This window comes from Schistocerca cancellata, chromosome 9 (assembly GCF_023864275.1).
Source record: "Schistocerca cancellata isolate TAMUIC-IGC-003103 chromosome 9, iqSchCanc2.1, whole genome shotgun sequence".
NCBI classification, from domain to species: Eukaryota; Metazoa; Arthropoda; class Insecta; order Orthoptera; family Acrididae; genus Schistocerca; species Schistocerca cancellata.
In genome coordinates this window covers 945,935-971,934 of record NC_064634.1, presented here as the reverse complement: position 1 = coordinate 971,934, position 26,000 = coordinate 945,935, and the positions used below count along the sequence as shown (strand labels likewise).

At 44.0% G+C, this 26,000-nt stretch overlaps 1 protein-coding gene across 5 annotated transcripts in view; it reads right to left on the bottom strand.

Annotated features, from left to right (window-relative positions):
• Nucleotides 1–25,470, bottom strand: part of LOC126100421 (UDP-glucosyltransferase 2-like) — a 206,339-nt gene extending 180,869 nt beyond the window's left edge. For all 5 annotated transcript variants that reach the window (XM_049911027.1, XM_049911026.1, XM_049911025.1 and 2 more), the window contains exons 1-2: nucleotides 25,321–25,470; nucleotides 4,472–4,706 (exon numbers count right to left, since the gene is read on the bottom strand). In XM_049911027.1, the coding sequence (XP_049766984.1) occupies nucleotides 4,472–4,706; nucleotides 25,321–25,335 (250 nt within the window). In that variant the 5' untranslated portion in view covers nucleotides 25,336–25,470. The remainder of the gene's footprint in view (nucleotides 1–4,471; nucleotides 4,707–25,320) is intronic.
• Between the last annotated feature and the right edge of the window lie 530 nt (nucleotides 25,471–26,000).

Below are 26,000 nucleotides of genomic sequence, written 5' to 3'. Positions count from 1 at the left end.
TAAGATAAATTATCCTAAGGACAAACACACACAATATGAGCAGCAAGGAATCCAAAACACTTCCTTGGGGCACTTCCGAGAAAACATGCTGTCTCTTGCCCACCAACAGTAGGCCGGTTGCGGTCGTGTGCCTTGGTTGCATAGTTCCTTTTGTAGCGGCATTTCCCTAAGGAGTAAGGACACTATCGGCCAGAACATCACGACCACCGACCAACTACCAACATAGAACAGTCCAGGCGATAGCAGCGTCTCCTGGCGAGGAATAACTTCTAGTTACACACACGCGCGGTGCATCTAGTATCGGTGGGCGTGCTGTCCGTGTGTGGAAACGGGAAGGCGAGCGATAGGCCCGAAGGCTCGGCACGGGAGTTTCGGAAACTGCACGACTTGTCGGGTGTCCGAGGAGTGCCGTGGTGAGCGCCTTCAACAGGTGGCGGAATCACGGTGAAACCGTGCCTAGACGTCGCGGTATTGGACGGCCACCACTCTTTACAGATGTCTGACGTCGTAGGCTGGGCAGACTGGTGAATCAGGACAGGCGGCGAACTGTGGCGGAGCTAACATCAGACAGTAATGCTGGTCAGAGTACAAGTGAGTCTGAACACACAGCGCGCCGAACACTCCTAACGATGGGTTTCCGCAGCTGGCGACCCGTGCATGAACCAATGTCAACACCACGATATCGGCAACTACGACTGAAATGGACAGGTGATCACCGGTACTGGACGTTGGCTCAGTCGCAGAGCGTTGCACGGTCTGATGAATCGTGACACCTTCCTCATTGTGCCGACGGATGGGCGCGAATCGGCCTTCCTCCAGGGAGACGCCTGCTTGACATTTGTACTGCGGGACAGAGACAAGCTGGCGGCGCCTCCGTTATACTCTGGTTAGCATCCACGTGGGCGTCCACGGGTCCAGTGGAGCTCATGCAAGGCAGCCGAGGACTATCGTAGACTGGCTGCAGACCACTTACATTCCTTCAGGACGATCGTGTTTCCCGATGGCAGTGGCATTTTTCAGCAAGATAATGCGCCATGTCACAAATCCAGCAGTGTGATGGAGTGGTTCGAGGAACAATCCGTGAGCTGCAATTCAGACGCTGCCTCCCCCCCCCCTCCCCCCTCCCCCCACAACTCGCCGCCAGATCTGAACCCGATCGAACAAATCTGGGATGTGACTGAAAGTGGCGTCAGAGCTCAACACGTCCCCCCTGCCCCCCCTCCCCCGTCACCCCCCGGAATTTACGGTGATTAGATGGCTTGTGTGTGCAGATGCGATCTACGAAGTTCTCATTGCTTCCATGACACGACGCGTCGCCGCTGTTATCCATGTCGAAGGTGGGCATACCCGCTATTAAGTAGGCTTCTAACACCACAACTCTATGGATGATCATACAATTTCTACGTGTTTTGCGAAGTTTGCTTTATTACTTCTGCTGAATATTATTCTTGTAAATATGTTGTCAAGTTATAAATTCTGTTTGTTATTTAAAAAAGAGAATACGCATGGAATGTTAACATTTTGAAAGTAGACACGCTGGCCTAGTCAGGGAAAAAGCTATTGTCAAAGAGTTCAATAAATTGTAAAAGCATTATCGCTGGGCGTGCGAGCGCGCCAAAAATGTAGCCGTTGGGAGTCGCGAGGAGACGATTGGTGTCGTTGGTTTCGTGTATTCCACGGTGTGGCTATTCTAAGGGGTCCGTAGGCCCTTACTATAAGTTTGCACTCGGCACAGGTCGATAGCGCAAACAATCGATTGTGTCGTGTTGCGAGAGCGAGTGTGAGTTGAGTCAGTCCCATGTTGTGGGCCGAGCTGTGTGGAGGCCTGTTGCTGTAATGCAAGGCCTTACCGACAAAGGGAGTGGCCATCGCCGCGGTTTAACCCCTTTGTGCTAGAATAGTACCGGGGAAGTGAAGAAGTATAATTACTAGAGTGATAAGTGATATTTCTGAGCCGATATTTTGGTTTCGCGTCTACCGCGCCGGCATCATTTTGGATTGCAGTGTTGGATTGCAGGGTTGGATTGCAGTGATTGGATTATCGTGTGACAATAACGAAGAAGCCTGTGCTGAGATTAGCCGTAATTAGATATGTATGACGAAGGCAGTGGCTGTCTCCTTCTTTTTGTGTTTTTGAGACGAATATAGGTTCTTGATTAGTGAAACTGTGTTGGTGTTCCTCTTGTTACCAGACATTTCATTATTACAGCATTTGAGAAGGACACACTGGAAAGTAACAACTCCGTAGCAGTCAATTCCGATTGCCAGCCCCATTAGGTACACGGTCACATTAATTAATAATTATTGAGCTGCTATTCGATCAGATCAGGTCGGGACGAAAAAATAAAAAAATATAAATCGGAGGTGTTACACCTTGGCTTACCGTGAAAGGACAAGTGCAATTTTCGGACGAATCGTAAAGAACAATAGGTAATTTTACCTTGCTGAACGCGAGAAAATATTTTTCAATTTCGGATCGAGAAAGGGTATAAACTCTAAAATCGCGACAAGGAACAGTGCATTTTTGAACAATACGAAGTAATAGCATCTTACGATTGTGACTAAACTGTTTTTTCTCGCCATATTAGATAAGAATAATAGTGTCGATAAACTGTGTTATAATGTGCAAACGCGTAAATCCGCACGAAAAACTGTGAAAAGTGAACACCAAAGAAAGACACGTGTGAACATTACAATAGCAAAACGAGCCAAGAATTAGTCACGAAAGCTTTACAGAAGTGTTTAATAGTGATATTATGACTGAAATTGCCTTTTGAATAGTGAAAATCGAGCAACTTCAAGTGGACCCATAAACTGTTATGCAGGCGACAATTTATGTGGTGACGCAATTGTTGAGTGACGTCACGCAGACCCGTGCTATTCGATCAGATCTGAAGTATCTTCAGTTAATCCCAAAACTGACACAACAGACATTTGAAAAAGGAGAATGTGTACCCTCGATGGCCTGAGTCCGTCAACACTGACATTGGACTATTCGTGGCTGGAAGCTTGTTACCTGGTCGGACGAGTCTCGTTTCAAATTGTGTCGAGCGGACGGACGTGTATGGGTATGGAGACAACCTCATGAATCCATGGACCCTGCATGTCAGCAGGGCACTCTTCAAGCTGGTTTAGGCTCTGTAATGGCGTAACCATCTTGTCTGATCACGTGCACCCATTCATGTCCATTGTCCATTCCGACGGACTTGGGCAATTCCAGCAGGACACGTCCAGAATTGCTACACAGTGGCTCCAGGAACACTCAGCTGAGTTTAAACACTTACGCTGACCACCAGCCTTTCCAGACATGAACGTTATTGAGCGTATCTGTGACACCTTGCAACGTGCTGTTCAGACGAGATCTTACGTATTTATGTTCAGCCCTGCAGGATTCATGGTGTGAGTTCCCTCCAGCACTACTTCAGACACAAGTCGAGTCCACGCCACGTCGTGTTGCGGCACTTCTGCGTGCTCGCGGGGTCCCCACACGGTATTAGGCAGGTGTACCAGTTTCTTTGGCTCTTCAGTGTATGAAAAGAAATAGTGCGTCATTTAAACAGGACTTTTTGACAGTTAGATCTGAGTGTAAACAGAATTAAGGCGTCTTAACCGGTTCCGGCAAAACACTGCCCGGCAAAAAAAGTGGAACATCCACATGATACAGTCGAGTGCTAGTGTAACATGGTACAGGTACTCGCCATCCGCGGGTGTGTCAGTGGTGGTCTGTCGCGCACTGGCTATAACACCACGTTCAGACTCACTTAAATCTTGATAACCTGCCACTGTAGCAGCAGTAACCGTTCTAACAACTGCGCCAGACACTTAATGCCTTATATAGGCGTTGCCGACCGCAGCGCCGTATTCTGCCTGTTTACATATCTCTGTATTTGATTTCGCATACCTATACCAATTTCTTTGGGGCTTCAGTGTATAATCAGTATTACAGTCATAAAATAACGATAATACTCATAGCGAAAAAATTTAGTTTTCTGCCCGAAACACTATCGAAACGTTTGTTTTTACCCCTCAGAAAATATCATTTTACCCCTCTGGGGGCAATCATACCCATGTTGGGAACCGCTGAGCTATGCAGTACAGTGATATGGATTCGGATCTCTTGTCGATTACACTCTTGACTCGCGTGGAATCTCCATTACCACACTTCACTAACCGGCTCTCTTGTACGAAATTATGTGGCATACATTTCGGTTTACAGCGGTTACTGCCCAAGGTGACGCCCTGCCTTCCACTAATCGCCTAGGCTAATCGTCATTACTCGGCTGTACAAAAGTCTTCTGGCTACTTTGCAGGTCTGTGTTATTTATGAGCTCTAGATAGTATTACGAAGGAAAAGTATGGGAGTGGTGGGTCTCAGGTATAACACATCAGCAGACAGAAAACGGGTTTAATGGTGAGCTGTTGCCAATTACTCTCTAGATTACGGATCAGAAGAGGAAGGAAATTCACGTACCTCCAAAATCAAAAACAGGGTCGGCCATTTTGAGAAGCTCCCAGTTCTTGTGTTCCTCCTTGAAGGGGGTCACCACGGTGAGGTGGTGGCCCCTCCTGCCCAGCTCCACCAGCATCTCCCGGAACACGATCCAGTGGCTTTTGCCACCCATGGGAAATAAGGCCAGGATGTTGGCGCCATTCGATGGCAGCACAAAGCAGCACGCCAGAGTAGCCGAGACCAACAGAGCCACACCCTGTAACGACAAGACCAGCATGTGGCAGCCACTTCTGCACCTGTACTCTCCAAACAGCCCTCAAGTGCCTGGCAGCCATGCTCCACAATGTACCACAAACACTATCTGATCATACTTGTCTGGAGACACATTAATGGACATTACACTGAGGTTACAAAAGTCATGGGATACCTCCTAATATAATGTCGGACTTGGTTTTGCCTGGTGTAGTACATGCAGCTCGACGTGGCGTGGACTCAGCAAGTCTCTGGAGATCCACTGCTGAACTACTGAGCCACGCTGCCTCGATAGCCGTCCACAATTCCGAAAGTGTTCCCAGTGCAGGAATTTGTGCGTGCACTGACCTCTCGATTGGGCCTCCTAAGTGTTCGATGGGATTCATGTTGGACCATCTGGGTGGTCAAATCATCCGCCCAAATGGTCCACAATGTGTTTCAAATCAATCGTGAACAACTATGGCCCAGATACATGGTGCGTTGTCATCCATAAAAACTCCATCATTGTTTATGAATATGTTGTTGATGTGGTCTTCAGTCCTGAGACTGGTTTGATGCAGCTCTCCATGCTACTCTATCCTGTGCAAGCTTTTACATCTCCCAGTACCTATTGCAACCTACATCCTTCTGACTCTGTTTAGTGTATTCATCTCTTGCCCTCCCTCTACGATTTTTACCCTCCACGCTGCCCTCCAATACTAAATTGGTGATCCCTTGATGCCTCAGAACATCAGAACATGTCCTGCCAACCGATCCCTTCTTCTAGTCAAGTTGTGCCACAAGCTCCTCTTCTCCCCAATCCTATTCAATACCTCCTCATTAGTTATATGATCTACCCATCTAATCTTCAGCATTCTTCTGTAGCACCACATTTCGAAAGCTTCTATTCTCTTCTTGTCTAAACCATTTATCGTCCATGTTTGACTTCCATACATGGCTACACTCCATACAAACACTTTCAGAAACGACTTCCTGACATTTAAATCTATTCTCGATGTTAACAAATTTCTTTTCTTCAGAAACGCTTTCCTTGCCTTTGCCAGTCTACATTTTATATCGTCTCTACTTCGACCATCATCAGTTATTTTGCTCCCCAAATAGCAAAACTCCTTTACTACTTTAAGTGTCTCATTTCCTAATCTCATTCCCACAGCTTCACCCGACTTAATTCGACTACATTCCATTACCCTAGTTTTGCTTTTGTTAGTCTTACAAGGCCAGATCAGTCAATCATCCAGACTGTTGCCCCTGCAACTACTGAAAAGACTGCTGCCCCTCTTCAGGAACCATACGTTTGTCTGGCCTCTCAACAGATACCACCCTGCTGTGGTTGCACCTACGGTACGGCTATCTGTATCGCTGAGGCACGCAAGCCTCCCCACAAACGGCAAGGTCTATGGTTCATGGAGGGGGGTTTGAGAATATAAAGTGCACGAATGGCTGTAAATAGTCTACAAGCAGTCGAAAATAACCATTTCCAGTCAATGACCTAGTCCATTGCATTGAACACGGTCCACAACATTGTGGAACCACCATCAGCTTGCATAGTGGTGTAACTTAACGAGCATTGCGCTTTCATTTAAATATTTGGCCAAAAGAGTCAGCCTACAGGAACTGTGAAACGAACCCTGTCGTCCAGGTCCGCGTGCCTCAAAGGGCGCAGATTCACCACGAGATGGCGAAACTCACAGGTGTCTGTTGTCTACTGGGTCCTAAGCACTGTAGTGTGCGATGACAGCTTGACACCTTATTCAATCATTAGGTAATAGAATACTTGTTGTAAAGTTTAGTGCATAATAGTTACTTTAGTTCTTTATTTATTTATCAGAAAGCACATTGGTGCAAGGCTACTGGCCGTGACATTCAAAGTTTAGAAGGATATTATATTGGTTTTATGTAACAGAATTTAACGTTCAATATCTAATGGATATCATTATTACTTTATTTAGAACGTGAAAGTGGTCAAGCTTTGAAAATGAAAAATAATGTAGAATAAGCCGTAGTCAATCAGATGAACGGTTCAGGAAAGGGAACTGCCCTAGTCAGTTGAGTGACGATGTTCGACGTGCGCGGAAAACACGGCCGGACACGGGCAGAGAGGGACAGTTCTGGTCGAGACACCAAGGAGGACAGTTCGGCTGGTGACACCAAAAACAGACAGTGCTGGCGGAGACGCGGAAGCGGGCTGTCGGTGTTTAGGTTGCTGAGAGATGAAACGACTTAGAAAATTTCGCGTTGCGTGGTATCGCGGGACTTAGTCTCTGGGCGGTGAGCAGCCGCGCGCCTGGTGTGGACTCCCAACATTACAACAAGTATTTTTTTAGCTAATGATTGAATAAGTTGCTATTTGTGGAGCAAAATAACTGATGATGGTCGAAGTAGAGAGGATATAAAATGTAGACTGGCAATGGCAAGGAAAGCGTTTCTGAAGAAGAGAAATTTGTTAACATCGAGTATAGATTTAAGTGTCAGGAAGTCGTTTCTGAAAGTATTTGTATGGAGTGTAGCCATGTATGGAAGTGAAACATGGGCGATAAATAGTTTGGACAAGAAGAGAATAGAAGCTTTCGAAATGTGGTGCTACAGAAGAATGCTGAAGATTAGATGGGTAGATCACATAACTAATGAGGAGTTATTGAATAGGATTGGGGAGAAGACGAGTTTGTGGCACAACTTGACAAGAGGAAGGGACCGGTTGGTAGGACATCTTCTGAGGCATCAAGGGATCACAAATTTAGCATTGGAGGGCAGCGTGGAGGTTAAAATCGTAGAGGGAGACCAAGAGATGAATACACTAAGCAGATTCAGAAGGATGTAGGTTGCAGTAAGTACTGGGAGATGAAGAAGCTTGCACAGGATAGAGTAGCATGGAGAGCTGCATCAAACCAGTCTCAGGACTGAAGACAACAACAACAACAACAACGAGGTGGAATATTAGACTTGTATTTCGCGATGAGATTGTGAATGATCGAACTGTGTCAAATGGATATGCGTTCGAGTGTAACAGTAACTCTAAATACGACCACTTCCGCTGGTAGTTTGCTTTCTGAATGAACATTATTCTAACCAAATCGCAACTGTGTGGTCTACATTTATGGGTCGTTAATTTAGTTCCCGATATTATTATTATTACTGTTATATATGTTGTATGTTATATATAGAGGGGTCCGAAAAATGTATCCACTGTTTAAAAGTCCATAACTGGCAAACTAATTGACGGAGTTGTCTCATCTTTGGTAGCGTAATAGGTTGTAGTTCCGGCAATCGCCACACAAGCGTTGTATTGCGTTGTTTTGTTTTGTCAGATGGCTGTCACCAGATAGTCGGTGTTTTGTTCTTAGTTGCACCTAATTACTCGCGTAAACATAGTTGGCGCAAGGCTTACATTCGATGAAAGGAAGTCAGTTTTGAAGTGGTATTTTAAGTACGAAAACATTAATGAGGTTCAACGGTAATGGCGAAATGAGTATCAAACAGAGCAACCGACACGTTTAACGATTCGTCGCATTCGAGACAAGTTTGAAGCCTAAGGCTGTGTTAAAGATGTACACAAACAACGATCTGGGGGACGTGTAACAGTAACAAGTCCAACTAACTCCCGTCGTGTGTTACAACAATTCACTCGCTCACCACAGAAGTCTGTGAGACAGTGTGCCCGTGAAACTGGAGTGAGTCGCTCAAGCGTTCGGCGTAGAATGGAGTACTGCGAGTGGTTTAATAACATGGTGCGCAACGATGAAGTTTGCAGAGATGATTGTGTGGTCTGACGAGGCACAGTTCAAACTCAGTGGTACAGTAAATCGCCACAATTGCATCTACCGGGCCGCCGAAAATCCGAACGTCAATGTAGACAAAACCGTGAATTTGCCAGGAGTAAATGTGTGGTGCGGGTTTTCTTACCGGGGCCATTCTTCTTTGACGGCACTGTTACCGGTGAGGTGTACCTTCAGAAGCTTCAGACATCCATTTTACCTGCCATCCGAGACTTGTATGGAGACGGAATAGTTTACTTTCAACAAGATGGTGCCCCAGCCCACTACCAAAATCGTTTTAGGGCGTATCTCGACGAAAATCTACCAGGAAGATGGATAGGCCGTAGAGGTGCTGTGGAGTATCCACCACGTTCCCCAGACCTAGCTCCTCTGGACTTTTACCTGTGGGGAACACTAAAGGACGTCGTTTATCGACAAACGCCACGCACATTGGATGAACTTTGAGAATCCATCGTACAATCATGTGCAAATATCCAAATGGACACGTTGCAGTCAGTAGTTCGTGCTGCAGTTCGGCGGCATCGTTTGTCTGTGGATGTTAATCGTGACCATTTTGAACACCTACAGTGATATCTTTAAGTTGGACTTTAAACTACACTTTCACCAAAAATGAGACAACTCCGTCAATTAGTTAGCAAGTAATGGACTTTTAAACGGTGGATACATTTTTTTTGGACCCCTCTGTATGTTATGTTACCTTTGTATTTCGCAAACTTGCCATCAGCCAGACAATTTAACCAAAGGGTCACAAGTGCCTAATTTAGGGCGTGTAATGCGACATGTACGGTTCAACCCCTAGACGCGTTCGAGCCAAGACATTTCTACGGAGAGGAACCGCATGCGAGCCCGAACATCCATGGGATGTTAGCTCCAACTGCCTTGTTGACAACCTGGATCCATGACTTCGTGGGGTCTGTGCCAGACTCAAACCCTACCATCAGTTCTTACCAACTGAAATCGGGACTTATCTCACAAGCCCAGGGCTTTCCGGTCGTCCGGGCTCCAATGGATATCGTCATGAGCCCACGAGACGCACAGCAGGTGGTGTCGTGCTCTTAGAAAGACGCTCACGCCAGTCGTCTACTGCCATAGCCTGTTAATGCCAAATTTCGCCGCACTCTCCTAATGAAAACGTTCGTTGTACGTCCCGCATTGATTTCTGCGCTTATTTCACACAGTGTTGCTGCCCTGTTTGCGCTGACAACTCTACGCTGCTGGTCTCGGTCGTCAAGTGAAGCCCGTCGGCCACCGTGTTGTCCGTGGTGAGAGGCGGTGCTTGAAGTGTGGTACACACGGCACACCCTTGGCACGAATTCCCTAAAGACTTCCGAAATAAAATGTCCCATGCGTCTAGTCCCAACTACCATTCTGCACTCAAACTCTGTTAATTCCCGTCGTACCATCATAATCACGCCAGAACGCTTTTCACGTGAACCACCCGAGTACAAATGACAGTCCGCCAACTGCACGGACTTTTTACACCTTGTGCACGCGATACTACCGCCATTTGTGTACCTGCATATCGTATCGCTATCCCATAACTTCTGTCACCTCGGTCTACAGCGTGCAATATTATAATAGCACAAGTTTTGTGTAGTTGATGACGATATATCTAAATCGCCGATTACGATTCTTCAAAGCTCTAAAAATGGTGTATACACAAACGGCGACATATTGGCGAATGGGATTAAGATTTTATTTTCCTTTTGGCACTGCGAAACATTATGAACATTTTGCATGGATATTCAGATGCCCATTGTAATGGCGAAATGAATGAAAGGACGACGATATTGAACATATTCTCCTAAATTTTATGTTGAAGAAAACAGAGACTGCACTAAAATAACGATTTTTCCCATAATTGCGATAATGTGTTGTATATAGACCTTCAGTGTGTAGAATGTGGTGTCACCCGTTGACATCACCCGGAGGGCGTCAAAGTTGGCAAAGGAATTGCAAGTTTCTGTCAGATGCCGATACACGTCGTGTGGAGTCGGTGGACTCAATGGCGCGCGCCTGCTGAGCCACATCCCCGGGACTCCGTACCACGAGCGGCCCCTGCCCTTGTCATATGATGTAGTTGTGGTCTTCAGTCCTGAGACTGGTTTGATGCAGCTCTCCGTGCTACCCTATACTGTGCAAGCTTCTTCATCTCCCAGTACTTACTGCAACCTACATCCTTCTGAATCTGCGCAGTGTATTCATCTCTTGGTCTCCCCCTACGATTTTTACCCACCACGCTGCCATCCAATGCTAAATTGGTGATCCCTTGATGCCTCAGGACATGTCCTACCAACCGATCCCTTCTTCTGGTCCAGTTGTGCCACAAACTTCTCTTCTCCCCAATCCTATTCAACACCACCTCATTAGTTACGTGATCTACCCACCTAATCTTCAACATTCTTCTGTAGCACCACATTTCGAAAGATTCTATTCTCTTCTTGTCCAAACTATTAATTGTCCATGTTTCACTTCCATACACGGCTACACTCCATACAAATACTTTCAGAAACGACTTCCTGACACTTAAATCTATACTCGATGTTAACAAATTTCTCTTCTTCAGAAACGCTTTCCTTGCCATTGCCAGTCTACATTTTATATCCTCTCTACTTCGACCATCATCAGTTATTTTGCTCCCCAAATAGCAAAACTCCTTTACTACTTTAAGTGTCTCATTTCCCAATCTAATTCCCTCAGCACCACCCGACTTAATTCGACTACATTCCGTTATGTTATCCTCGTTTTGCTTTTGTTGATGTTCATCTTATATCGCCGGCCGCAGTGGCCAAGCGGTTCTAGGCGCTACAGTATGGAAGCGTGCGACCGCTACGGTCGCGGGTTCGAATCCTACCTCGGGCATGGATGTGTGTGATGTCCTTAGGTTAGTTAGGTTTAATTAGTTCTTAGTTCTAGGGGATTGATGACCACAGCAGTTAAGTCCCATAGTGCTCAGAGCCATTTGAACCATTTAAACCATCTTATATCCTCCTTTCAAGACACACTGTCCATTCCGTTCAACTGCTCTTTGTAAGTCCCTCGCTGTCGCTGACAGAATTACAATGTCAGCAGCGAACCTCAAAGTTTTTATTTCTTCTCCATGGATTTCAATAACTACTCCGAATTTTTCTTTTGTTTCCTTTTCTGCTTGCTCAATATACAGATTGAGTAACATCGGGGAGAGGCTACAGCCCTGTCTCACTCCCTTCCCAACCACTGCTTCCCTTTCATGCCCCTCGACTTTTATAACTGCCATCTGGTTTCTTTACAAATTGTAAATAGCCTTTCGCTCCCTGTATTTTACCCCTGCCACCTTTAGAATTTGAAACAGAGTATTCCAGTCAACATCGTCAAAAGCTTTCTCTAAGTCTAGAAATGAGAGAAAGGTAGGCTTGTCTTTCCTTAATCTTTCTGCAGCCTAGTCTCGGCTCCGACAGCATCGTGCGTGCTTTAGATCAGAGAGCCTCATGCTTGTCGATGTTCAGAGCTGAATTCTATTTACTGCTGCAGTATTTATAATGCGCCTTCCTTTGCTTCGAGTAACACAAGTTAAGTAAGTCTTCTGTTTGCTTTGCCAACTTGTTCGCTAATCGCTTCTGCTCCTGGCCAGCTTTCCTCCACAGCTGTTCCTGCACCACTCTGTAATCCACCTCTCCTTGCCATAGTCTACCAGGTTGTTCATAACGTAGAACGTACCTGAAAGATGATATTTTAGCGGGAAAGCGAAATACTTTTTCTTAGAAATGACGATATTTTCCATCTGCACTGTTATTAAATGTGTTTATTGACAGTCGCTATTTCGACCTGTGCCGGTCGTGGTCGCAGGTTCCAATCCTGCCTCGGGCATGGATGTTTGTGATGTCCTTAGGTTAGTTAGGTTTAAGTAGTCCTAAGTTCTAGGGGACTGATGTCCTCAGAAGTTAAGTCCCATACTGCTCATAGCCATTTGCATTTTTTTTTATTTCGACTTGTTACTCCATTCTCAAGGGACAGATCACTATGAAGTTTGTCGATCCATAATCTTTCCTTTTCAGAGGACTCTGGCCTCATGTCAACCTCGCTTTCATACTCCATATCCATATTAAGGGTAGATCACATAATTAATGAGAAAGTATTGAATAGAACTGGGGAGAAGAGAAATTTGTGGCACAATTTGACAAGAAGAAGGGATCGGTTCGTAGGACATATTCTGAGGCATCAAGGAATCACCAATTTAGTAATGGAGGGCAGCGTGGTGGATAAAAATCGTAGAGGGAGAGCAAGAGATGAATACACTAAACAGATTGAGAGGGATGTAGGTTGAAGTAGGTACTGGGAGATGAAGAAGCTTGCACAGGATAGAGCAGCATGGAGAGCTGCCTCAAACCAGTCTCTGGACTGAAGACCACAACAACAACAACTTGCATTTTAAGACGGTGGTCTTCGTCATCTATATAAAGGGACGCTGCACTTATTATGCATACGGAATATGCAGACGTGGTTGACACGAATACGCTGTTCTGTGGAAAGCAGCGATTATGAATCGACGTACTTGATAGTGAGCTATCAGATGAGAATGACGTAATAAGTCGAAATCGCGGTTGCGAATAAATACATCTCATCCGAAAGATATGGTCATTTCTAAAACATTGCAAGACTGTGCACAAAAGTAAAAAGAAAACATTCAACTCGAATTACAGCACTGTAATGGAATTTTCCCTATCCAAAATTCCCTGTTGTTGTTTCTTGCTGGCATCTTTTAGCAAGAAATTCTTTTAACACGAAAGAATATTTAAATCCCAATCCCGTCAGTAACGTGTTAACGTTTTTGAATGCGTATCGCTAACATTAGGTGCCCCCTTTCACACACCAAATGTCAACATTCGTTTCAGTTGAACGTTCGCCGTCAAGAATAACGAACAGGGTCCTAGTAGTTAAAAATTCTTCGAACCAATGTACCTGTAACGATACTCCGTATGACCGTATCTCAGTTGTTAGCTCATTATGTGTTACTATGTCGCACGCCTGTCGGAAATGAAAAAGAGGAAACTTACCTGCTCGCCTGCGCCTATAGTTTGCAAGATAACGTGTGTGAATAAAACACCCGTATTTCTCCAGTGTCGATCTTTTATTCCAGCGGACAACTACATCACTGCTTCCAGCTTCATCTTATCCTAGAAGCACTTATATTCATGAGCTTTGGTGCCAGTTTTTGTGCGACGGCCATAAAACCGTTGTTTATCTCGCCCTACAGCAGGTCTTAGTGACACGTGGCTAACGGAACTGGACCAACAGGTCAATCCAAACGTATGACTGGCCGCCGAGTTCACTTGATTAATTTCCATCCTGAATGTGGTGGAACCAATGAAAGTTGAACCTGTGAACGTTAGCGTACGGCGTACACCATTGCCTTAAGAAACATTACAGTACGTGAGATACGATTCTTACTCGTTGTAACTGAGAAGGCGACATATCCGTCTATATCCAAAACCGGAACATAATGTGTACCAGAACTAAAAAAGGCTCGTCTCACACTACAAAAAAGGCGAATATATCCTGAGCAGAGTTAGGGATGTAAGAGAAACAGACTAACTTTCTGGCTTATCTGATAGCTTCAAGGACATTTAAATCAAAACATCTTGATATACTCGAAGTTTTTACCAGTAAGTATTTGCACTCATGTCATGTAATACAAAGCGCCCTGTCAAGAAAAGTGTGTCACGTCGTATAACATAACACATGCCTTGTTTACTAAGGCTGGCGAATCCTTTGGATTTTGGGACGGGATCAGGGACTTTAGCCCATAAATTGCAAGATGCACTGTGCCAACACCTTGCAGCCAAGACAGCTCACTGCGCAGGGGAATTAGGGTTAACTTAGAGAAAGCGCGACTATCTCAAAATGTTTTGATTTAAATGTCTTTGAAGCGGCCAGATAAGTCTGTTACATACCTAACTCCACCCAGGACGTATTCGACTTTTTCTTGCGCTATGGTAAGAGCTGTTTTCATTCTGGTCCCCAGCTTTTATTGTACCATAATTTTGACATTAGTCCGCCTTAGCTTGGCGACCGATGTAGATTTTCGTTGACTAATCCGGTATAGGTTCTTTTTTATTGTCTTCCGAACCATATTGCTTATATCGTGGCAACGGATAAAGCTTTCACAAACCGACAGGACAACCATTAATTACATGTATTTGTCTACCCTTAATTACATGTATTTGTCTACCCTCTTACAAAATTTGAACCGATTCGCACAAGTTTGAAACATATAAGTGGAGCGCGTGAAAAAAACTCACAAAAACGTGTTTTTGCACTTAAAATACGAATGAAGCTAGATTTTTGAAAGCGAGTGTTCGATTTTAACGGAATGCATTTTTTATTTATTTGATCCACTTTATATCGTTTCCGCACATTCCGTTCACATAAGAACAAATTATACGTGATACATTTAGCTCAACTTTAAACCGAATAAAGATTATTCGATAAAATAATTCCTTATGACTTTATCCTTTTATCTACCTTCGTGCAAAGTTTGGAACAATTCGTACAGGTTTAAAATATAGAACTGAAGTGCGTCAAAACCTCCCAGGAAAACCTGTTTTTGGCACGTGAAATCCAAACGAAGCAAGATTTTTCATACAGTTGAAACTGATCGTAGACCAAGGTCCAGCACACCCGTGGACCAAGTATGAACCATCAGTCTCGCTCCAGTCAGCGTGGTTGAAGTGTGACTGTTTTTGTACGTAAAATCCAAACGGTGAACAATACCAATAGTGCCATTAGCTGAGCATTAATTCCAGCCCAGTTAAAATATTTCGCGGAAGGAGTTCATCGATTCGTTTTGCCTGGGCGTCAAATCCGGTTCGTCGTTCATAACTTGCCTAATGTACAGTAACATAGCTACAGTAAGATGGATGTTCAAACGGCTATACAAATGACCGCTTGTCCGGGCTACACCAAAAACTTTTTACCCCACGTTCCTAGCTGAAATAGCAACCAAGCATCAAGACCCAACGAAACTGTAATTCTGCGCGCGGTCTTTTGTTACAGCGTTTCGCCGCTAGGACTGTCTTAAGCGTTATTGTTCCATCGATAAAGCAGTCTGTCAAACTAACATGAAGAAAATGAGGATCCAAGTCTAGCGGTCAGTTACTTAACGACACCCGGAATGTGGTCATCGTTTCTGAAGTGGTGTCGGGCCAATTGTTTCCCTAGCGGTTCGAAGCGATGAGATTCTACTGGTGCAAAATCTGGTCTGTGCGGTGGGTTTTGCAGTACTGCCCATCGTAAACGCCGGAGCAAATCACACACAACCGAGGCCGCTCGTGGCCGGGCGTTATCGTGCAACAACAGGACACGTTATCAAAGCCGTTTTCTCCGAATCGTCTCCAGCTACTGTTCCAACGTGGCACAGTAACTGCCAGCATTCGGGGTCTCTCCATCGACGAGGGTATAAAGCAAAGGCACGCCACCTGTCGCAAAAGACTGCGGCGACAACTTTCTTGGAGGATAACGTTGTTTCGAACTTGCCACGGAGTAAGACTAGGGTTGTCTCGATGATACTGTTTGGCGTCACCTGGAAGCCTATCTAATTTGTGACGCGATTTATTCAACTGATATGAATGTAATGTAACCAAGAAAGTAATTCCTGTAATATTATGAGTCATTCTACAAGTCTGGTAATATTTTGTGACTAATATTGTCAATATTTTCCATTAATCGCAGAGATAAGGAATATGATATTTCAATACGTTCCATGAAAGCATGGAACTGCAAGTGCAATATATATACACAAGAGCCATGTCACTCGCCCCTGTTTGTTCCCTGTTTTTCGCCTGTTTGTTCCCTCTCGCCTAGCAGGTCTATGTCTGTATGAGCTATAAAGCTATAACATATTGTTAATTGAAAGTATCTTATGTTTCGTTTCAGAAATATTTCTCCCTCCACGTGAAATTTGTTTAAAAATTATAATAATAATGTTGCTGTCGATTGCCCATCTCGCTTCGACTGTTTGGGTGGCGCTGAGTCCGCCATTACGCGTTCCAAAAGAATATTTCAGTGTTTGCGAGCTTCACTCGCAAAGGAAAATAATTCTAACTGTTTATATGCATTTTTACAGTCAGTTTTCAATATTCAAGGTAGTGAATATTTTTTATTGCGAAACTTATTCAGAGATTTAACACCGCAAGGCTTAGGTGAGGCTTCACCTCTGGTTTAAAATATTTTCAGTTAATTCAAAGGATTAAATGCTAACTCAATTCTTAAAGAGATAAAGTTAAAGAAATTCTTTTCAATTATTTCAATAATACACAAATGTTTGTATCATTCTTTCTTTCTGAGTAACATTAGATTGATTTGCTGGAAACAGGAATCACTTCATGCTCTATATTATCGTTGGGTTAGTTCATAGAGTAAATATCTCTGGAGTGAGCATGCGCAGAACGGAGTTTGTGTTAACATACATTGCCAGCCTGGTCACGTGTTCTCGGGACGTCGGGTGCTTGTCGGTATAGCGCCCTGTATATTTCGAATGCCACTACATCCATAGTACAGACGGATTCTTTTCGTACTTGTCGTGGATTATTTATGTATGTTGCGCAGACATTTTAACAGTATCCATTTGATACCGGGAATAAACCAGCTACGTAACTTTTAAGGGCAAGTGATATTGCATTCTGCTTCTTTGCGATAGGTGTCAGAGTTCAGATGCACTCGAGTTTTGGTAGTTTTCGGTATGATACGGCACTTTATAGTATCACAGAACATGACGTACATTTTTTCAGTGATAGTCTTGCAAAACGACTTTACAGTACGCTAGTACTTTTGCAAGTGTCTGAAAAACACCGAATTTGCCACGCATTAGCGATTATATCCCTGATAATTCGTCCTTTTTTCTGCTATTTCTGCGTATTTATTTTCTCGTTTTTGCGACCTAAAACACAATTTTTCTTACTGGTGACACTTTGAAGTGTTTATTTAACGCATTTTACGTACTTGCTCCCAGTTTATTAAATAAATAGTAGACTGAGTAAGAAGGAAAGAAAAAGGCGATCGGAGAATAAATGTACTGTAAAGCAAATACAGTTGGTCATGTAAACTAAAATATAGATAACACATAATCATTCTCCATGTCCTAGACACAATTAACACGGCCTCCTACTGTAACTTTATAGCAAACAAAAAGGTTTGGGCACACATATTATACGAAGACAATTACAGACTCCCTCTCTATTGAATTTATTTGTCTCCCGTCTTTCAAATCTATATACATAATCGACAAGTCACTGATAAATGCATGGGAGATAGTATTTGCTGAAACAACTAACCATTCCCTGTAGTCTGCCTCTCGTGAATGCGACAGTCGTCTCGAGGGAACTATTCGACACGGCCCTAGTTGTCATCTCAAGACGTCATGGTCTTTCCCTGTCTCGCCTATGCGTTCTGCATTTATCAAATTCCTGGCACCAAACACACGTCTGTTTTCATGACACTATACTCATCCCGTAAACTTCCACTAGTTGCCGATGAAGTGCAACTGGCTAATGTTTTGTTCAAACGCTAAAAATCTACCTACACTTCACTCTGCATGGGAGATAGTATTTGCTGAAACAACTAACCATTCCTTTTCCTGTTCCACTAGCAAATTTACAAGAGGAAGCGGTTGTTTGTAAGCTTTTGTACGAGCCGTAATATCTATTATATAGTCATAAAATCGTAGAAAAATAGGTCTACATAATCAAGCTGTAGTTATAATGCATCTCGAAATTTTTAAACATAGTACCCATGAAAAGTTACTATCCTTCCTTTCACATATTTTTCTGTGCATCAGTAGCAACAACAGTAATTTACATCGCTATTACACTATCAACAAACGGTGAAAACACAAAAAAACTCTTGATATTATAAACTTCAAACTCTGCGGAAAGCACACACGCCCAGCGAAGTCCCGAAAACACGTGACAATCCTTTTTCAATGTTAACAACATGCGCAGAACGCAATGCTCACTCCAGAGATATTTACTCTATAGGTTAGTTGCAGGTTACGTTACGTTGTCATTTGTTGAAAGAGAGCGTACATTTCCATTAAAAATAAATAACTTTCTGCCTACGTATTCAGATTACGGCACGCTATGTATATTTAAGACGCATTTACTCCCGCTCAAGATATACGTGGCGTTCCAGAAACAATATTCAGAGTTTAAACTGCTACTTTACATTATCATTATTGTAGGTTGCTACCGACGCCTGCGCGCGTATTTCAAACCACACGTAGTAATCGACACTGGCTTATACGAAATAACTAAATTAATTCTACAACACAACAGTTAGGTGGAAATGAGGTAATGGTACAGCTGATACTCTCTTCATCACGGGAGCGAAAGAAATTGCCCCCCTTCTAACAGCCGTGTACCGCAAGTCTCTAGAGGAACGGAAGGTTCCACATGATTGGAAAAGAGCACAGGTAGTCCCAGTTTTCAAGAAGGGTCGTCGAGCAAATGCGCCATACTATAGGCCTATACCTCTGACATCGATCTGTTGTGGAATTTTACAACAAGTTTTTTGCTCGCGTATCATGTCATTTCTGGAAACCCAGAACCTACTCTGTAGGAATCAACATGGATTCCGGAAACAGCGATCGTGTAAGACTCAACTCGCTTTATTTGTTCATGAGACCCAGAAAATATTTTCAACTTGCTTTATTTGTTCATGAGACGTAGAAAATATTAGATACAGGCTCCCAGGTAGATGCTATTTTCCTTGACTTCCGGAAGGCGTTCGATACAGTTCCGCACTGTCGCCTGATAAACAAAGTAAGAGCCTACGGAATATAAGACCAGGTGTACGGCTGGATTGAAAAGTTTTTAGCAAACAGAACACAGCATGTTGTTTTGTATGGAGAGACGTCTACAGACGTTAAAGTAACCTCTAGCGTACCACAGAGGAGTGTTATGGGACCATTGCTTTTCACAATATATATGTAAATGACCTAGTAGATAGTGTCGGAAGTTCCATGCGGCTTTTCGCGGATGATGCTGTAGTATACAGAAAAGTTGCAGCATTAGAAAATTGCAGCGAAATGCAGGAAGATCTGCAGCGGATAGGCTCTTGGTGCAGGGAGTGGCAACTGATCCTCAACATAGACAAATGTAATGTATTGCGAATACATAGAAAGAAGGATTCTTTATTGTATGATTATATGATAGCGGAACAAACACTGGGAGCAGTTACTTCCGTAAAATATCTGGGAGCATGCGTACGGAACGATTTGAAGTGGAATGGTCACATAAAATTAATTGTTGGTAAGGCGGGTGCCAGGCTGAGATTCATTGGGAGAGTCCTTAGAAAATGTAGTCCATCAACGAAGGAGGTGGCTTACCAAACACTCGTTCGGCCTATACTTGAGTATTGCTCATGAGTGTCGGATCCGTACCAGGTCGGATTGACAGAGGAGATAGAGAAGATCCAAAGAAGAGCTGCGCGTTTCGTCACAGGGTTATTTGGTAAGCGTGATAGCGTTACGGAGATGTTTAGCAAACTCAAGTGGCAGACTCTGCAAGAGAGGCGCTCTGCATCGCGGTGTAGCTTGCTGTCCAGGTTTCGAGAGGGTGCGTTTCTGGATGAGGTATCGAATATATTGCTTCCCCCTACTTATACCTCCCGAGGAGATCACGAATGTAATATTAGAGAGATTCGAGCGCGCACGGCAGTCGTTCTTCCTGCGAACCATAGGCGAGTGGAACAGGAAAGGGAGGTAATGACAGTGGCACGTAATGTGCCCTCCGCCACACACCGCTGGGTGGCTTGCGGAGTATAAATGTAGATGTAGATGTAGAGTCATGTGATCGAGACACGATTCGTGCCCTGTGACGATACGGTGCGGGAATGGAGGACCACCCTGCGCCTGAGACCGCATCAGGTGGTGGAGAGTCAGTTTCCAACGGCTTCGCTCTGTTTCCGCCTGGGAGCTGCCGCAGTGCCCAGCGATAACACGCCTCCCGCTAGTCCAGGGTGCCGTGGCGCGATATCTGCTACTCCGTGTGGAGCTGTGCGCAGCTGTGCAGCCGGTGCGTAGTCTGCCTCTCGTGAATGCGACGGTCGTCTCGAGGGAACTATTCGACACGGCCCTAGTTGTCATCTCAAGACGTCATGGTCTTTCCCCGTCTCGCCTATCCGTTCTGCATTTATCAAATTCCTGGCACCAAACACACGTCTGTTTTCATGACACTATACTCATCCCGTAAACTTCCACTAGTTGCCGATGAAGTGCAACTGACTAATGTTTTGTTCAAACGCTAAAAATCTACCTACACTTCACTCTGCAAACGCCGACCATCTTCCCGTTAACGCCTCCATCTTGAGACTGCGTATCAACACGCAGCGACACAGATACACAGGTACACAGGTACACAAGTTCTACAATTGGCGGCGTATGAAACCTTTTATCTTTTCTCGTACCGACACATTCACTTTAACTCGAACTGGGTATTTACACCTTACTTACTGAACCAAAGTCTTAATTCTGCCTGTTCGACCAACAATAATGGTAAGGTCAGCTCAGTGATACCTTACTGCCTTGTGACAACACAGCCCCACTACTTACTACATCGCAAAGTAGGAAGACAACTTTACACGTTTCTTAATATTAGTTGTACCATGTTAAAGCGAAACACCGAACAGTACTGTACTTATTCGGGCTCGTATAACTTGTTGATTACATTACATTCATTAGCTTTGTCCCTTGAAGAATGTATAAAACATGAAAAATAGTAAGAGCAAATAATAAGTCAGACAACAGGCAAATCCGCAAGAGCGTGGAGAAAATCAACAACAGCATCGGTCTTGTAAACCAGGAAGCTAAATGCGATTTTCACACGGAGCAAATAATTTTTACCGGAAAATCGACTCCAAAATCATTTGAAAGTAGAATTCCCCGACCTCAAATACATGAACGTTGATGCAGGTGGAGTACGTCAGATACGAGTGGAAGAGACGCAGGAACTGGAACGAAATATAAACAACTCCAGACTATTCCTTGCATTGTGTAAGATTTTGCGATTCTCTATGGAAATAAATAAGCACTCAAATATCGATAGTAACAATCTGATGGCGAAACACGGGAGCCTGATTCTAAGCATTGTTGTGAGACGACGTCTGTCTGCGAGAGTAAAATTTCAGTAGTGTTGGTCGAGAGCTCGGAGACAGAAGACGTGTCACGCTGCCCTCACGTCGGTGATGGCAGATCTTACCGCACTCAAGGCCTGATTTCATTTATGTGGCCAGGAGAGATTTAGAGGGCTTAACTACCCTTGAAGATGGAATTAGAGGTAAAAATCGCAAGCATAGCATAAAGCGCAATTACAGGGTTAGGCTCGTGATTGGTAGTCCGAGTTTGCAATAAAGAAGCCTACTTATCCTGCAAATAATCATAATTATGGTCCACATCTACATCATAAATATACTGTGGTAATTGAATGTTAATGTAACTTTGAAATTGAAATAATCTGTTAATCTGGCACTCAGCCATCAGTGATACTTATAAGGTCGTTGTCAGGCATTTCGCCAATATTAATACTTGTCAACCTATTATTGATCATGATGATTCCTGAAGTTTTTAAATAGAATTAATTTATGAAATCCCTTCTTACAAGTTATTTAGTAGTTAACAGGACCCAAGCGAACCGCTTTTTATTAAATTCATTCTTAGTAACAATAAGCTTTAGCCGCTGCAGCTGCATGCTGCTGCGAATTGCTTAAACCACTTGGGAAAAGGTAGTCATCTAAAGAGGTGAGTGCAAAACTTAGGGCCAAAATAGAGACAATAACACATCACAACATGTCATGTACTCTAATCCAGTAAATTTCGTTGCACAAGCCAGATTCTGTAGCACTTGTAAATTCTTATTCAAGTACGCAGTCAGAAAGCTTAACGAAATGTCAGTTTCAAGTTTTTCATGTAACGATCTGTTGAGGGTTTGAAACTGACGCTCATACAACATGCACGTAGTGTTATGCAGGTTAGATTCCGATTACTGATAGCTCAGGGTGCTTATCGAGTTCATTTTCACAGATGATCATAGGCTTTATTTGTTGTAGGTACGTTGCACTGGATACTTCACGTTAAGTTGTCTGCTGTAATACGCCTTTCTGCCCCTTCAGTTAAAGATTTACTACTTAATGCGTCTGGTACCTTATACATCGACATGGATCCTCTGCAAATCACACTCAACTGCCTGGCAGAGGGTTCATCGAACCACCTTCACACTAATTATCTGTTATTCCACTCTCGACCATCGCGCGGAAAAAACGAATATCTGTATCTTTTCGTACGAGCTCTGATTTCCCTTATTTTATGATGATGATCGTTTCTCCCCATCAAGGTCGGCGTCAACAAAATATTCGTATTTTGTCATTCGGAGGACAAATTTGATGCCTGAAATTTCGTGAGAAGTTTCCGCCGAAACGAAAAACGGCTTTGTTTCAGTGGGGTCAAAAATAGTTCAAATGGCTCTAAGCACTATGGGACTTAACATCTGAGGTCATCAGTCCCCTAGACTTAGAACGACTTAAACCTAAATAACCTAAGGACATCACACACATCCGTGCCCGAGGCAGGATTCGAACCTGTGACCGTTGTAGCAGCGCGGTTGCGGACTGAAGCGCCTAGAACCGCTCGGCCACAGCTTTTGTGGTGTCCATCTCAAATCCTGTATCATGTCCGTGACTCCTTCTCCCCTATTTCCCGATAACACAAAACGCGCTGCCTTTCTTTGAAATTTCTCGATGTAATCCGTCAATCCTATCTGGTAAGGATCCCACACCGATCAGCAGTACTCCAAAAGAGGACGGACCAGCGCAGTGTAAGCAGTCTAGCAGATCACATTTTTTAAGTGTTCTGCCAGTCTTCGGTGTGACTTCCCCACAATATTTTCTATGTGATCTTCCCCATTTAAATTGTTTGTAATTGTAATTCCTAGGTGTTTAGTAAAATTTACCGCATTGAGATTAGACTGATGTATCGTGTAACAGAAGTCTAACGGATTGCTTTTAGCATTCATGTGAATGAGTTCACACTCTTCGTTATTTGCGGTCAATTGCCAATTTTTGCACCATACAGATATCTTTTCTAAATCGTTTTGCAGTTTGTTTTGATCTTCTTATGACTTTATAAGACGATAAACGACAGCATCATCTGCAAACAGGATAAGACGGCTGCCCGGATTGTCTTCCAAATCCTTTACTTAAATAAGGAACAACAGAGGGCCTATAACGCTACCTTGGGGAACGCCAGAAATCACTTTTGTTTTAGTCAACGACTTTTCGTCAATTGTTAAGAACTGTGACGTCTCTGACAGGAAATCACGAATCTAGTCACATAACTGAGACGATATTCCATAAGCATGCAATTTAACTAGAAGCTGCTTGTGTGGTACAGTGTCAGAAGCGTTCTGAAAATCTAGAAATACGGAATAAGTTTGAAATCCCTTCTCAGTAGCACTCAACACTTCGTATGAGTAAAGAGCTAGTTACGTTTCACAAGAACGACGTTTTCTAAATCCGCGTTGACTGTATGTCAGTACACCGTTCTCATAAAGTTCGAACATAATGTATGTTCCAAAATCGTGCTGCATATCGAAGTTGATGATATGGGCTTGTAATTTAGTAGATTACTTGCCCTATTGCCTTTCTTGAATATTGATGTGACCTGTGCAACTTTCCTGTCTTTGGGTACGGATCTTTCGTCGAGCGAGCGATTGTGTATCGGACATGTCCGAAAAAACAGATACCATCTTAGTAAATATATAGTTAAGGCTCACCGGCCACTTGACCATCTTCTTCTTCTGTGCGAATGCACAAATAGTGCCCGAACTCGGGAATCGGCAACGCGCCGCGAGTAATGAGTATAATGGGCGGGGGCACTACCAATGTAGTGCGGTACAATACATTGAGAATGTGGGTTTCGCGGGAGGCGTGCCAGAGATAAGTCCCTGCAGTCGCGCAATTCTCTGTGTCCTCGGTGGCTAAGATGGATAGAGCGTCTGCCATGTAAGCGGGAGATCCCGGGTTCGAGTTCCGGTCGGGGCACACGCTTTTATCTGTCCCCGTTGACGTATGTCAACGCTCGTGAGCAGCTGAGGGTGTTCATTTCATTGTAATTTCATTCTAACGAGCTGCTTGGTCACCGATGGTATCTGTTCTTTCGGACATGTCCCAAAATACAGATACCATCTTAGTAAATATAAAGACCTGCTTTTGTTACCGTGTTGAAGGTGCTTCACTATTCCGAGGACATACGTCACTCTGCATGTTAATATATTCTTTTATACGTAATTTTAAGACGACAGTGTGAGCTCAGAATGAATCTATGACTATGCAGAAGAGTCGACGCTTGTCTGAAACTTCTTGTCGAGTTGAAAGTGTTTTTGGGGCTGGGGTTCGAACATGGGACCTGGCCCCACGCTGGCAGCGCTGTTCCTGGCCCATAAATCAGGGAACGCCTCACGCCACAGGAAGTATCCGGGTTCGAATCACGGTCCGGGCATTCAGTTTTAATCTCGCAGGAAGAGACGTAATACTGTATATGCCCCGATTCCGGTCATAGTTGTGAGACAGCATCGCTACATAAGCGTGCGTAACAAAGTCCGTGTATTAATTGTGGGAGCAATATTTTCTCTGTGGTGTAATGTTTGGTACCTTGATAAAAAGATAGTAAAATAAAATAAAATAAATATCTGGGGATATTACTGGTTCTGGAAAGGTAGATATCAGGCATACAATTTTAGCTTTTCAAACGTGATCGAGACGCCATGTCTTCCACCAACACCGAAACTAGATTATCCTCCGCAGGATGTTTCTTTGACGTACCTGTTTCCTCGTCATGTCTTCGCATAAGACGACGGAACGCTACTGCTTGTCACCACACCACACCGCGCACGATAAAGATCTATTCTGACGGGCAGCAACGCACAACGGAGCGGCTCTCGGATGCTGCCTGTACAACGCCCGCTGCTCAACGCTGAAGCACTGGAGATCGTCTCCCGAGTCCATGACCCTGCTCGTATTACGTCAGGCTGCGGCAAGGCCAGGCAGAGTAGCCGCACAGTTGTGTAACGCCGCCGTGAACGATAACTCTGAGATAGAGCGGGAACAATCGATAAAGTGTATGACGAGCGGAAACGAGTTGCATTTTCTGCGATAATTTGTGCGGTCTTTGCGACTGGTCAGGCAGCATTCTCAATATTAATGAAGAAAAATACACAGTGCTACAAGTTAACTGCTGACGTCCATCTATACGTAGCAGTGTCGAGATTCGTACCGAACGCGCCCTAAGCAAGGCGCAACGAGACGTTCAGCTGTCGGAAACACCTGAAACTCGTGGTTTCAGCAGTTGGCCTGTCTCTTAGCTGCTCGCAGTTTCCACTTCCAGGAGTTTCCTCCAGCTTCGGGCAACCGACAGTGAGTAGCTTTAGGATTAGACACTGTGTCGTGACAAGCTTTATTGCTATCCAGTGAATACCAAGAAATACACTAAACCAAATGAATGA